Genomic DNA, 15,843 nt, shown 5'->3' with positions numbered 1-15,843 from the left:
CCCTGTCCAGCACAAAGCAGCCTTCAGCCCATCCGAGCAGGACGACACTTCCTCTAAACATCACTTTGCAGTTGCAAAACATCTCCAGTGGCCTGAACATGGTTCTTATCTCATCAAAACCAATATATATGTAGCATAAACTTCATGGGTGAAAGGGAGATTTTATACACAGCACATTCATTCATTTTGCAGGAAGAGACACCCAGGATCTGAAGGGATGTCACATTGTCACTTAAGTGCATTTTAATAGACTGAGAAGTCACCAAAAAATGAACCAGCTTCAATGAAATATTATAGTTGGGTTGAATTAAATCTAGCACTTTCTAAATAGGCCTATGTATACTCTTTCTAATTCTTTTAGATCTTTTTGATTTTGTTACTCAAAGCAAGCCCTTCCATTGCAATACTCAAAGCAAGGTTTCTCTGGCTGTTTTTCAGGGGCGCCTGAGGGATGGGGTTCCCTGCCTTTGTTGACATTTCAGGTTTAGTTTGTTGGGTCCAGACTCAGCGTTCATCCCACGCCTCATCCATGTTGACCATACTGGGCTCTCTGAGGGCTCTGTGCCGTCCGCCCTGTTCCCCCTGCTTTTTTGGCCTGACGGAGTTTGGGTCATCAAGCCTAGACTTAATGCTCTTCAGCATCTCTTCCCCAGGCCCCTTCCCTCTAATGCCGTGAGCATCTCCAAGGGAACCCGTAATTACACGTCAACCGTCTGCCTCCCCTCTAGCTTGGGCAGCCCTCCAGCTCAGGGCTGGGTTTCATTCTGTATTATGTGTTTGGCTCTGGAAAGAGCCTGGCCTACAGGAGGTACTTGGGAAACAGTTTGGGATTGGACTGAATCCACATCCAGACCTCTGAAGTCACACGGGTACTCTTTGGTCCCCTTTCCTGCTCTTTCCTCCTAGGACTCTGGGCATCTTCTCCACCTTCCTCTCCTGACCACACCCCACCTACTGTCCCCTGGGGATCTGGTTCTGCGGTCTGATCTGGGTTTGTTTCTTCCCTTCCCCAAACTTCCATGTTAAATCATTTTCAACTAGTCCCTGTTTCTCCTGCCAAAGACTGTTCTTTCCCAGACTGGAGGACTACTGCCTGTTCTCGCCTGGGGTGCACTGCTCTGGTTTCCTGACCCTGGTCCAAAAGCTGCTCTCTAACACCCCCCAGGTAGACAGTTTCCAAGTTGTGTTTCCAGGGTCTTTTTTCTCTCCCAACGTCACAAGTTGAGAATCAAAAGCAGAAATGAAAACATCGCCCTGGATCCTTTAGTTTTCTTGCTGCGGCTACAGATTCACTGAAGACACATTCCAAATTCCCTTTGACAGCATCACAGGTCTTGTTGAGCTGTCATCACGGGCTTTGCTCTGCATGTTGAGCGCACATTCTTCTCGGTGGGCCTCTGATGCTTTCTGTTTAAGTGTCTTTTAGGATAGTCCCCAACAGATACCCCCTGCCTCTTGCCTGCTCACAGAACCCCACTACACTAAGGTAGCAAGTGGGTACCCCCTGATCTCAAAGACGGTGAGGCCCACCCCCAGGCCCAGATGAGGAATGATGATTGGTCTAAAGTTGTGATTCTAATCCCCCTGACCTGGGGGGGATTAGAATCCTGCCTGGCCATTCGATGGTCAAGGCAGACCTGGCTGTGACCAAAGAGGTGTCAGGTGGAAGAGTGAAGAAAGCAGCAGAGCCCCTTCTTCCTCCTTCCTGCCTTCCAGACAAACTTGGTGGCTGGAACCACTGCACCCATCTTGGGGCCATTAGGCAAAGGCCATGAGAAATGCACAAATGTAATCCGGGGCACTTGATATGTAAGAAAAATAAACTACTAGTTTTACAAATTTATTTAAGCTGTTTTTTCTATTACCTGCTACTAAAGCATTCCTGACTGCTGACTGCCGCTTCTTGGCCGAATGTGACTTCCTGCAGAATGATACTCCTAGAGCAGTGAAAGAATCTAAACTATATGACAGGGATACATTGTGCCCGTGTATTTGTGTTTGACAAAGCTCACTTCCTCCTAGAAAGTACTCCAGTGTCCAAATAAACACAATTGAAATTAGTTTCCTTTTGAGGATTTGGGGTGAATGGGTTGCATGCCTTGAAATCACCAGGCCATGCTGGACTGTTCTACAGCAAGGAATGGAACTCTCTGTTCAAGGTATTATTGAAATGCTACTGTGCTTTAATGCACAGATTAAAGACTCTGATTTTAAAGAGAGAAATAAGCTCCTAGATGCATCCTTTCAGCAAAATAAATGCTCGTGATTGGCTGGTTAAGAAGGCAGGAGAAGTGAACAGTAACAACAGCAATAAAAAATCTTCAAGTTTGATATATTTTTCATCCATTAAATGAGGAGCCGAAATCCCTGGAAGTCCTACAGCAGTTAAGGGCCAGCGGTGCAGACTTTAATTTCGCAGCCTCACTCATGTGAGAAATGTTCTTCATCAGCCCGTGCACCTAATAACAGTCATTATGCAACAGGCCGGAACTCCGGGAATGATGTTGTTCTGGTGCCACCTCACCCCCTCCCAGCCCAGCCCCCCAGCCCAGCGCTTTCCTGGAAGCTACGGCTGCACCTGATTTATTAATATGATTCTCCCCTCCCCTCCCCCTGCTAGAGCAAGACAAACCGGGGGATTTGCAACTCATTTATCCATGGCCATCCCAGCCCTTGACTCATAACTGGACACATGGCAATGAGTCTTTGTGCTCCAGTCGAAGGCTCTGATGACCTGTCACCTTACAGAGTCTAGACCTTTCAGCCACAGGCCCAGGCTTCTACCTGAGGACGGGGTCACCTGACATCCTAGCAAAAGCCTTTGGAATGAAGAGGAAATAGACTGTCCTTTGGTTGCTCTAAACTATCCGAAATATCCTAAAAGATGTTTTGAGGGTCAGGGCTGAAACTGGCTTATGGCGAAGGCTGCTTTCCTCTCCTCCTGCCACGGCTGTCACGCAGCCGCGCCACAGAGACGGTGGGAAAGACGCACCCTCCAAGACTGACAGCAAACCTCCCCGGAAGGCCTTTCTCAGTGTCTTTCTGCACAACAGCAGCAGACAACTTTCAGATGTCGCTGTGATCAGAACTTGTTTGTCTTTTGGGGAGTGTCACTAGTGAAGACGAGTAACACAGAGCAACGCGGAAGCACTTACTATTTGCTAAGGCAGAGCAGTGGTTGTGCTAATCGTGACATCGGTTTGCACTGGAAAATGCTTCTGGAAGTTTTCTTGTCCTGCATTTCATCCCTAAGGACATGGGGGAGGATATGTCCCCATTCCATTTGGTGGCCACACATAGGAGAACCCCTTGAGGAGGCTCTTCCTCACCTCTGACCCAGGGTTCCAGGGGGTCTCGATCCCTTTCAGCCTGTTGATTACCATTACTCACAAAAGACCTCCTTATTTTCTTATGAGTCAATATGGAGATTATGCATCTTACAGAAAATTCTCCTAGCTGTCTCCTCCTCTTTCCTTTTGGATGGAGGAGAGAGAGAATAAGCAAAAATGTCTTAATGCCCTATCATAGTTCATTACTTTTATCATCAATGTGATAGGTTCTCTGCCACCCCCAAATTCTGAAAATCACAGAGCTGTCCTCAGACACAGAGGTGTCCGCTCGACAAAGGGTTAGCAGTCATTCTGCTGAAAGTCAAGCCTGGTAGACTCTCTGCTGCTTTTTCTAGCTCATGTTTAGTTTTATTTTATTTTATTTTTATTTATTTATTTATTTATTTATTTTGAGACAGAGTGTCACTTTGTTGCCCTGGCTAGAGTGAGTGCCGTGGCATCAGCCTCGCTCACAGCAACCTCAAACTCCTGGGCTTAAGCGATCCTACTGCCTCAGCCTCCCGAGTAGCTGGGATTACAGGCATGTGCCACCATGCCCGGCTAATTTTTATATTTTTAGTTGGCCAGATAATTTCTTTCTATTTTTAGTAGAGACGGGGTCTCGCTCTTGCTCAGGCTGGTCTCGAACTCCTGACCTCGAGCGATCCACCCGCCTCGGCCTCCCAGAGTGCTAGGATTACAAGCGTGAGCCACCGCGCCCGGCCTCATGTTTAGTTTTAAATAATACCATGAAAGTTTTCTATGTGCAGAGTAATGCCTATTCCTACGAAGTTATTCCATACTACTTACTTCTATAGATCAAATATTTGAAAAAAAAAAAGTAACAAGAATGCACAAGAAACTCAATTTCTATTTCCATTTCAAACATATTTGACTTGCTCAGAACCCATCTCAAAAATAGGGATTTGGACTGTGGGCCCAAATGCAAATGCCTTCCCACATATTTAATTTGGGCAAAATTTTCTATCGAAAAAAATCAATTATTTTCAGAACTCCAAGATCTTTCTGAACATTAAACAGAGAACTTTAGCGGGTTAAAGGTTTCCGAAATGCCTGGGTCCTGATTCCTGAGATGTACATGGAATTTGAAACACAGAACTCGGTTTGGACACATTTTGAAAAGATCAAACCTTCACCATGGCCTAGCACATGGCAGACGACAGAAAGGCACAATTCAGTCACGACTATGTCTAACCTGGAGGATAAGGACATCTAGAATTAGGATCCCAAATAGAGCTCTGTCACCCCAGCCCCAAAAGAAAAGGTCTCTGCTCTGTGAAAGGTGATTTAATTCCTTCCTTAAGGTGGGAAGAGGATTCCTAAGAAATTCTACTTGTTTTAAGCTGTCATGACATTTTCTTTTTTCCCCTAAATCCTAACTCTGGTCTTCAACATACTTAGGTCTGCAACATGACAAAATGAAATTAGAGGGGGAAAAAGAGGTACTTACCAGGAAACTTTTTCATCGTAAATGAACTGTGAAAAAAAGAAAAAGGATGTAAGATTAGACACCCCCCCCCCCCCCAATGCACACTGTCCACCCTTGTCGCTGGTGTGCTCTGGGCTGGCTGGGCCACGAGGCACCTGTGTGTGAACTCCCCTCCATACCGGTTTTGCCTTTGGCCAGTGTTAGTGGAAGGCCGTGTTGGCAGATTGGGGTGGACATGTGTGTGTGTGTGTGTGTGTGTGTGTGTGTGTGTGAAGCATCGGGTAATCCCATCATCCCTACAATTTCTGTCCAACAGTGAAGTGACAGGGAAGTGTGACTAACCTGCTTTGTGAAGCAAGACACATTTCAGAATTTCAGATCTGCAAGGGGTGCAGGAGCTCTGTGGTTACTTCCAAACCTTAGTCCCTTATATGCCACCTGTACGATTTCTGCATGTTTTGTAGTCACAGTTTTTATGCAAACACTTGGACTTCTATGGACTCAACACTTTTCTTTATATTGGCTTATTTTTTGTTTCCTTAAAAGAATTTATTATCAAAGGGCACTTCACATCACAACCAGAAGTACAGGATCAGCACCTCTTGTCACCATATATAAAGGGTAACCCTGAAAAATAAATGCAGTAACAACTAACAGTGTCTGCAGATCCTGGCTGGACAGTGTTGGCTGCCCAAGCCCTGGGCCATGGGCCTGCTCTTTCATTAAGGAAGGAGATTAGCAGGGGTTGGAAGGAGTGAACGACACACAAGTGCCAAACTGAGATTTTCTCCTTATTAAAAGAGAATACAGAGAGAATGAATACATAGCGGGATTTAATTTATTTAAGTACTGTTACCATCCATATACCATCTAAAATAATGTAAAGGGAAAAAGCTGGTGTAATCTTTTGATTTAAATGGGGAAACTGAGTCACAGAGCACACAAGTAGTTTTCCTGGGGTTGCTCAGTTTGCTGTAGAATTGGTTCTAAAACTCATCCCGCAGCTCTTGGTGTTCTTTTCATGACATACTGATCTGCCCAGATGACATGTTGCTGAAACCAAATGACTACACCTACATTTTATTTAAGCAGGAAGCCATGGACATGGCTGGTAGCTCATCCTTTCCACATTCACGAAATATGACCGCTTTCAGCGTGAGCATCTCTGAGTGGCCTTCCCTGCAAAGGCAGTGGCCCTTTGGAGACCGAGGTGGACATCTGCAGGGCAATCTGGATGCGCAGTGTCATTAGGGCATGGAGATGGTGAACTTAGCTAACAAGGTGGGCACTGCTGCAGTCCCCCGTGATTACAAGAACCACCAGTTGGGTAGAGACATAGAGGACACCTCCAAGATGAGCAGAGCATGGCTTAAAGGCACATAAAAGGAACCCTCTCTAATTATCTTGAAGGTCCGAAGTGAAAGCAGAGAGGAAGGGCCCAGGCTTATTTGTAGTAATAACTCATTCTTCCTAACAAGCCATTGGAAAACAAGACCTCGGCTTCATCAGTTTTGTTACTCTCAGCTTTGTTATTAGATTCAGCAAGTTGGCATTTGGGTGAAAACGTCAAACTAGAATGGGAAGAGAATTAAAGAAATAAAGGCAATGATTTCATAATCCAGGTTGAACGGCATGGAATCTATTTGCTGGAAGGCATTCACAAGCTTTTAAAAAAAGATCATTGTCAAAAAAATCATGGAAGAGACCAAATTATTTCAGATAGAAAACATTTTGTATTAATTGAAGTTAATGCAATATTAGTGTTAGCAGCAGGCTGGAATAATCAATTCGTAGCCACTTAAGAGAACACAAGATATTGAGAAAGAGTTTATTAGACCAAGCCAATTTAATTTTCTCCTATCAGGGAAGGCAAGCAATACCATGTAATATGAAAGCAGCGTTTAGGAAGTCCGTGTTCTGTGTGAGCTTCCCCATAGGTGGGGGCACAGAGGCTGCAAGGGAGATGCTGGGAGTTCACTCTCCCTGGGAGAAAGTCCCCTTCGTGTACTGTCTACAAATCAGCTCTGGGACCTATACAACTTTACTTATTGATTATTTCAATGATCACAACAAAGAAAAAAATGAGAATGAGATTATTTATACCAAGGACCCCAAATAGGAGCACAATAATTCCAACAAATAGTGGGCATATCTGGACAAGATTGGACCAGATATGCAATTAGGGACAGAGCATCACGACCCTGAAGCCAAGGGGATGGCTGTGGCGCGGTGGGGTGCAGGGGTGGGATTGGGGGTGGGGATGTGGTTCAGGGAGGCAGACAGGCAAAGAGAAACACAGGTGATCTCACTACAAGTACTAATAAATGGTGGAGATCTGGAAGCATCCAAATAACTGGTAGAGTTTTCCCTTTGATCTCTCTGCCTGGCATGAAGATGTCCTGTCAGTCCCATCACTCAGAAGGCATGACTGCTGCAGAGGAGGAGGAAGTGGAGGAGGAGGAGGGGAGGAAAAGTAGGAGAAGGAGAGGGAGGAAGAGGAGGAGGAGGCTTCCACAAAGCCAGGAGGCCTTAGGTACCCCCACAGCTGATAGCAAATACCATCTGGGTTTATCCCTGTACTTTAAGAGGATTGTGCAGAGAAATGGGAGGACTCAGAAAAGGACAATAAAATGAACAAAAGGGACTAAAACTCCAGCCCCTAAGAAAAGCTAAATGGAAGCAGCTTGTTCACTGGGAGAAAGGAGTGGAGGTGAGTTATGAGCTGCCCCTGGCATTTAGTGGTGTTACTTGAAGGACCAGTGGCTGATCAACACCTCTTCCGAAGACAGAAAATAAGGAAACTGGCACAGTTTGCAAATGTCCCTTCAGGAGGGTTCACTGCCCGACCATCCTGATGGAGCGTTAGAGTTTCCCTGTCTGAAAACTCTTAAAATGACAAGGACAGGGGTCACCTTCATTCAAGGATGAAGTTTGGGGGAATGGGTTTGTTATTCTTTACAGATTTTATTTTATTTAATTCTCTTAAGACAAGTATTGCACACATCCCTCAGTATTTTTATGCCCTAGCTGCGACTAAAAGAAAACAAAGCAATGGCCCCCCTCCACCCTTCCTGGCAATATTTCTAGTGTAGAAGAAAACTCGCAATCATTTCGACCCCCAGTTCCTGCCAATGGCCACTGGGTGGTGCTCACGTCCCGGCCCTCTGTCCAGGTCTGCTCTGCCAGGGTTGGGGAAGTTAGAATGAAGTCAGGCCAAGTCCATTTTCCGAGCTCCATTAAATCTCCTGGAAGGAGGGGAAGCACCCCAAGGTGGGCAGCCTACTGAGTGAGCCATTGCTGTCACGGGCAAGGTGGCAGTTCCTGCCTGGTGCTCTGTTCTGGGGACAGGTCCTCTGATGTCAACTCTCAATCCTCATGATGAGTTGCAACTGAGTGACCTCCTGCTGTGGCCTTTGCAACTGACCCAGCCTTTTCCCAATCAGATTTCTGAAAGCGAGCTTGGGGCAGGCAGCTCTTCTCTTAGTGCTCTGCTGGTTGTGTTTGGGGCCGGGCACTGTGACAGCACAGAGCCACCACAGGTGGTGCTGACTGATAGCTGGGCGCTGATCTGCTGAGCGCGGGCTGGTTGGGGGCCCTGCCCTCTGACCCACATGTGCTTCACCCGCAGGCACCCTTGGCTTCGCCCTAAGGTTTCCACGTGTTCTGCAGCTGAGCTAAATGTTAAACAGGAATGAATTTGAAAAAACACTCATTTCCTCCAGGCTTCAGAGAAACGGTTAGGTACCATGGAAACCAGCTTTTCATTCCTGTGTCTGCTCTAGAATTCTTCCAAGCAAGACAGGCTTAGATCAGGAGAGTGAATCCCTGGATATCAGAGCAAGCCAGGCAATCGCCAAGGGAATGGCGTGCTCACATTGGAAGAACAGGAAGATGACCGGGGAATGGCGCAGGTGTGACGGGAGACGAGAGGCTGGGGGGCAGGTGGCTGTCTCAATGTGTCAGCCCGTGGGCTTGTTCACTGTAACTGTAGCCATGGAGCAGAGGTGGGCGCATTGCTGGAACCTGTATCACGGTCACAGGCACCATTAGAATTTTAAGCAGTGAAAATAACAGGAGAAAATCAACACCATTGTTTTATTTCAAGAGACTGAAACCTAGACGATCTTCCCTTCCTTGCTGTAAAGAAAACAGCTTCCCGTAGCTCTTCCCACTCAGCCTTGTGGGGAATCCCTAGATGGATCTGCATTTGGAGTTCTCACTTCTTCAGGTCTGGGGGTGGGGTGCAGATGGCTCAGCTAAGGCCACGGCGATTTCATCTGCAGAGAAGAATCCGATGGAGTATATTGCAAAGCTAGCTGCTGTGCACAGATATGGGTTCCGTTTTAGAGTTATACAGGCATTCCTACTTCAGGACATTTAGCAGGCTGACTCGATGAAGGCAGCGGATGCTGGAGGGCAGGAAAGAAGATGACCTACAGGCAGGGCTGTGGCAGAGCTGACCAAGTCAAGTAAATATGTTAGGGCAGGCGACAGGAAAGAAACAGGGATAAGAGGATGAATTTGGGATCGAGGAGATGAGGGCTATTAAGCCAAAGGACTATGTTTGTGGAGCACAAACACAGGTCTAAATTTCCAACTCGCATTCCTTGTGAAAGATGAGCTTCTCGTCTATGGGAGCTGCATCCTCCCGTCCAGCTAATTCATTTCCCTGTTCAGGGAACAAACGCAAGCCTGACCCCATCCCTGGGTTTGCCTAGTGTCATTAAAGCAGGCCTTTCCTCCCATTGGATCTGTCACCATCATTCTCTGCGAGAATCTTCTAACCACCATAGTTATTCCCAATTTTCCAGAGGAGAGCTGGGATTTAATGCGGCACAGTGAGCCTGAGAGCAGCAAGGTTTCTGAGTTGGAGAGAGAAAAGGTTCACTCCCAGGAAGACTGGGTTCAAGAAGGAGGGGTGACAGGTCAGAGGGGCAGGGCCATGGTGGCCAGCTGAGAGGCAGAGGACAGTCATCCACATGGCCTCCAAGACCTCTTTGCTCCCACAGGAAGGGCAAGATAAAAAGATTTCTGGATCATTTCAGGTTAGTTGTTTTAATGAAATAATTCTAGCAGGAGGAGGCTGAAGCTGTTCTCTCCTGCCTAAAAACAGGACTACAAACTTAAGCGAGGCTGACACGCCTCTCTAACAGTGGGACTGGGTTCTGGGGATAAGGATAGTCTGAAAGACTGCAAGTGGCAGATTTTATTGGAGGGGAAGTCCTCATTCTGTCCTGGGGCAGTACAGCTATATCATCTTAGACACCTGCTCTGGCAAATCCGAGGTGTTGCAGCTCCCTGACCTGGAACAAATCACTTAACCACTGGAGCCTCGGTTTTGCCATGTGTAAGATGGGACACATGACAGAGCCAGCTCGCACAGCCATGAGGACTGAACTAGAAAATATGTATCAGCAGACACAGCATAGTACTCAGTCCCATATTTAGTATCGAGTCTATGCTTGTTAAAAATTAAAATTAATTAAATAAAAAGAATAGTTCCTTGGTCTCACTAGCTGCATTTCAAGTGCTCAGTGGCCCGCACGTGACTAGTGGCTACAGCATCAGACAGCGCAGGACTATAGACCATTTCCGTGACCATGGAAGTTCTGCTGGAAGTGCTGAGCATCTCTGGCAGGTGAGTCGGCTGAGCTGTGGGGTCCCTCCCTTGGGGACATTACAATAAGCCCTCCAGGGAATGGAAGGGCAGTGTTGGTCTGGAGGAGCCTCGCTGCTGTGCCAGTGCTCAGGCTGCCCTGACGACACCCCAACTAGTGCCGGGGACTCACCTGGCCCACAGCAGACGGGCAGCCCTGGTGAATGTGCACTTTTGAGCCAGTCCGCATTATCGGAACTTGTCCCCATGGGCCAATCCCCTGCCCCGAGGCTCCCCTTTTCTCCACACACACAGTCCTGTTCTCAAGCAGAGAGGAAGGGTAAAAATAAAGTGCTTCTTTTAGGGCAGCTGCTAGACTGACGATGTAATGGATCATTTGCATTTATGTAAATTACATGATTATGTAAATTACAGTAACATTTCAATACAAGAAACTGTCAGGGCTGCTGGAATTTGGAGAAAAGGCAGGACTGGGAGGCTGGAGATGCCCGTGGCTGAAGGGCTCACTGAGGGTAGAGGAGAAGCCGCAGCCAGTCTGTGATGATTTGCAGACGATCTGTGGGTCTGTCGGGTGGATGCACACAAGGAAGCGCTCCAAAGAACCCAGAATGTTCCCAGGACTTAAAAGGTGACCCTTCTCTTGCAGAGAGAGAGACTGGGGGCATTGGGCAAGCCTCCTGGGCACTGTCGAGCTTCTCCACGGCCTGATGCTTCAAAGTACAAAATGTCACCCCGGCTCAGGGGACTCTTGACTGGGGCAAGGAAGGGCCCTGAGAAACATACACTTTATGCTTTTGCAATTATAATTGTTTTAGACAATGACATGTTCTCCATTTCTTCTGCTTTCTCCTTAAAACAAACAAGCAAGCATACAAAAGCTAGAAATAGCACAGAGCAAAGTTTAAGTGAAACTCCCAAACACCGAAGTGGATCCACCTCTGTGTCTCTGAGTTAACGGTTTTGAGCTTCATTGGTTTTGGGATGCGCACGCTGGCCTTGCTCCCGCGGCTTTGTTGTGGGCCCTTGTTCTTGTCTCCCCTGCGTCAGCTGACATTTGCTGTTCTGAATCCAAGTAATAAGGACTCGGTCAGCACCTTCCTGCCCCGACTCTGAACCCTCTGCCCCTGCGCGGCCATCAGCATCTCTGGAGAAGTCATCTTTCCCGCTGTTTGGATCTCCAGGCCCCATGGTTGGTCCTCGGGGCTCCTCTGCGTAAGTGGGAAGGGGATGTCTATAGAAAGGCTTCTGGTCCCACTTAATTCGGACCTGCCCTCTGGCTGAATGAACTCTCTAGTGCACAACCCCAGGGGACCGACAGTTACATCTTCTGAATATTTCAGAACTATATAATAGGGGAGAGTGTTTAAAAAAACCCAACAGTTGAACAAATTGCTTGGGAAGGTTGGTAATTATTTTGTGGGTAGGAGGAAAGGCTTTTAAATAAAGGAATTTCAAGTACCCTTTGCAGAGTCCTATGGAGAAGCTTAGTATTACGTAAGGAACACCGGAAGGGAAAGGACTTTCTTCCCATGATACTAGGGGAAACACAGAAAGAGGAGAATAAGAAACCTTGACAAAAAGACACAGAGTGTGTGTGAGCTGCAGCCTGAGGCTGGGGCATGGAACAGATCTGGGGACATTGTGAAAGCCACTTTGTGAAGTATGGTGCTTTTGGGTGTGCAACTCTGTTTTACTCTTCATGGCAGTTTTAAGTCTCATGTGAAAATGACCCAGGAGCTTTCTACCATTTAACAAGCGTCAAAATTCCATTCAGACTAGCAATGGTCAGAAATCCAGTCACACTAAAGTTACTTAGGCTGCCACGTTTCGTTTCCTTTGGGAATCTCAAAATTGACTCTACAAATGATCACTTCTACGCAGTAGATGAATACTCCGAGGAACATGGTTTCCAACCTTATTTAAAGTTGTGTTTCTCCAAATGCAGCATGGTGCTACTGGCATCAGAATCACGTTGGGGTGGGGGAATATGATTGTCAAAATGCAAGTTCCTGGGTCTTACCTTAGAGCCTGTGCAATTAAAATCTCTGGGTTCCGCACTTTAAGTAAGCATTCCTGGTGTTTCCAATGCACAGTGACGTTGGAGGAATACCAGTTAAAGTAAAAAAGAACCAAGACTTAACTTTGAGGACTCCAATCTTATTTTTTCCATTTCTTCTTAGCAGTGGAGAAATGTAATTTTTCTTCAAATCACAAAACTCTAGCCTTGACAACTTGTCTGTAAATACACAGTCCAAATGCTCGGGTACCAGCAAAGAATCCTCTGCATTTGCAGTTTGTTGCTGTCTGGGGGGAAAAGCAGAGTTGCCCCAGCAGCCTGAGTGTTCAGCTGGCTCCCCTTTGTGATTTACAAGCCGCACCTGAGCACAGATGGTTGCTTTGCCCAAAGACCAGGCTCGGGTGAGTCCGTCGTCCGCAGAATGAAGCTTTGCTTCTTCACACATCATTAGCAACAATTACATTTATTTTATCTTGGACATGTCAGGATAAATTGGACAGATGACAAGTTATTTCACACATAGTCCTGGAAGTGTCTATGCTGAAAACGGAAAGAAACTGAGCCGGCACATTTGCTGTTGGGAGTGGCATTGACAAGTCCGTGTTCCCGGGAGATCCGACCTGCTCCGTTCTGTCCCGTTGCCTTGTGCTTACCAGTATCGTCATCTCTTTCTGGGATTCAGCAAAGCAGACAGTTGCGTTCATTTCTACTGTCCCCTGACCGTGTCTCCTGAAGAAAGTCATTTTCAGAAATCATCCTAACGACCCTCAAGGCAGAAGAGCAGAGTGCACACAATCAGCTTGGGTTTCCAGGACAGAGCTTGCTGGAAAGAGCATTGGAGAAGTCTGGACGGAGGTGAAGAGAAGAGTCCTCCGGGTTTCAGGTGATCATACCTTTTCCACAGGTAATGACTGAGAATAAGAACATAGAGTTCACGTGTGTCCATGTGTCTGCTAACCAGAAGTGTCAAAGGTGAAGCATGTCTCCAGTGCCAACACGGCATGCTGGACCCTTCTGTTCCTCAGGGTGGATCTCCCCCTCCTAATTGTAAAGGGGTCCTGGAATTTGGGGAGTGTGGTTGGGCCAGTTTCTGTCCTCTTTTTAATATGGGGACTCTGGAGAACAAGGCTTAGAGCAATTTTTAGCATAACACTGACCTCTTGGCAAACCTTGCGATGATTTGTAAACCCAAGATTTTCAGCGGCAGTACTCACCTGGCTCATTATGGAAAGTCTCATATCAAACATCATGTTTATTGATTTACATACAGATTCACAATAAAATAACCTGCAGGTAAGTGCTTTGTAAAACAGGTGAGAAGACCCTTTAGTGGATGTAGTCCCATTTTGTAGGTAAGAAAACTAAGACCCAGAGCGATTGATTTCTCCAAGGTCATTAGAGCTAGTGATGGTGTGTGATCAGTCAGGGTTCTCCAGAGACACAGAATAAAAAGGAGACACACATGCGCACACACACACACACACACACACACACAGAAGATTTGTAATGAAGGATTGGCTCACATTATCACAGAGGCTAAGGAGTCCCATACCCTCCCATCTACAGAGCCAGTGGTATAGCTCTAGTCCAAGTCCAAAGGCCTGAGAACCAGGGGAGCCAATGGTGTGAGTCCCAGTCCAAGTCCAAAGGCCCAAGGACCAGGAGCATCAATGTCCAAGGGTAGAAGATGGATGGCCCAGCTCCAGCAGAAACAGCAAATTCACCCTCCTTCTGCCTTTGTGTTCTATTCAGGCCCTCCATGAATTGAATGATAATTCACCCACACTGGTGAGGGTGATCTCCTTTCATAAAGCCTAAGGATTCAAGTGCTAATTTCTTCTGAAAAGCACTCTCACAGACACATCCAGAAAGAATGTTTCACCAGCCATCTGGGCATCCCTTAGCCCAGTCAAGTTGATGTAAAATTAAACATGATGTGGGGAGGGAGAGGCAGAATTAGGAGTGAGATCTCCCAACTCGTATTTCAACATTCTTTCCAATTGTCTACCCTTCAGCATGGTACATTAAAAAGTGTGGGTTTTTCTGCACGGGTGACCTAGAGCCACTGGTCAGTTAAGCAAATGTGTGGCATTTGCAGGTGTTCTTTATGGAGACAGCACTGGGATGGCTCTGAGGGCTAACTATGGGTGGAGAGGGAAGGAGGACAGGTGGCAGAGAGGCTGCTGGGTGGACACGCTGACCCGCTGGGACTGCAGGGCAGCTGCTGCGTCTGCTAAGGCCAGCGATGGCAAGAGAGAGCCTCTAGTGAGGCAGGCTATGGAGGAGCACACTGGGGTGATTTCCATGAGATGAAAATCCACAGTACAATTGAGCCAAATGGTGGGAATTGAGAGAAAGGCCAATTTAATATCATTTCCAGGTTGGGTGGCCAGGATAGGGATGGGGGCTGAAATATGGAAAGGTGGTCCAGTCGTGGGGCAAACATCCAATGTTTAGTTAGAGACGTGTGGAGTGTGGGATGTGAAGATGTCTGGTAGAGAGTTGTTTATCCATGGCTGGACCTCAGGGAGGTGTCACTGCTGAGGATACAGGTGGCTGTGGTAATGGGCGCTGTGGGGAGGGCAGGAAGTGCCCTGGGAGACCCTCCAGAGGGAGGAAGGAGGAGAGGGGATGCCACGAAGTGAGTTAGGGAAGAGCTGGAGGAAAGTGAGACAGAACAGAATAGCTAGGACTCTCATGGGCCCAAGTAACTCAAGCAAGACTCCGGTTCTGAGCACCCCTCAATCAGGCCAGGGTTCTGGGTGCTCAAAGAAGCTGGAAGAAAGAGACCCTGCCTTCATACCCAGACGGGCACCCACTCACGCCCCACCAGTGCGCCCCAGTCGCTGCAGCCCCAGAGCTGAGAAGTACACGGGTGGCACCAACCCGGCAAGAGTGACTTACCACAATGAGCGCGATCACAGACAGTGTGTAGTAAATCGAATCCCTCAGCAGGCACCAGGAGGAAAGAGCCACAACCTGCAGGGGAAGGGAGACACAGTCAACAAGGAGCAGGTCACCAGGCTATGCAAACGAGACAGGACGCCTCCTGCTGTCCAGCTCTGGCTCGCGTCTGCGCCTCCTGTCCTGGACCAATCAATCTGCCGATCAATAGGAATTTATTAAAGGCCCTTAGGTGTTACTCTGGATCTTTGGAGAGGCAGATGTCAAGATGGAATTAAATCTGCAGCAATGTTAGGGGGAAACAGCAGGTGATAGGAAGTGCGGAGGGGATCAGGGAGCTGGGAGTGCCACCTGCTCAGCCCTAGCTCAGGTGTTAGCATTGAGGGAGAGAGGGAAGGCTGCCACTGGAGAGACTGTCCTGGGCTGCCGAGCAGTCTGAGGAAGGTGCAGCAAGGCCCAGGGGGACCCTCGACGCAAAGCTGCTCATGAGAGGAGTCTCACGTCTCCCAGGAACAGGCCTGTCCTA

At 47.5% G+C, this 15,843-nt stretch overlaps 1 protein-coding gene across 1 annotated transcript in view; it reads right to left on the bottom strand.

Annotated features, from left to right (window-relative positions):
- The window catches only part of SLC24A3 (solute carrier family 24 member 3), a 461,900-nt gene that overhangs the window by 44,050 nt on the left and 402,007 nt on the right, over positions 1-15,843 (bottom strand). The window contains exons 7-8 of the mRNA XM_069495623.1: positions 15,318-15,392; positions 4,801-4,826 (exon numbers count right to left, since the gene is read on the bottom strand). Of these exons, the coding sequence (XP_069351724.1) occupies positions 4,801-4,826; positions 15,318-15,392 (101 nt within the window). The remainder of the gene's footprint in view (positions 1-4,800; positions 4,827-15,317; positions 15,393-15,843) is intronic.

This window comes from Eulemur rufifrons, chromosome 20, assembly GCF_041146395.1.
Source record: "Eulemur rufifrons isolate Redbay chromosome 20, OSU_ERuf_1, whole genome shotgun sequence".
NCBI classification, from domain to species: Eukaryota; Metazoa; Chordata; class Mammalia; order Primates; family Lemuridae; genus Eulemur; species Eulemur rufifrons.
Note: the sequence above shows the minus strand (reverse complement) of the source record. Positions and strands in the feature narration are given on the sequence as shown.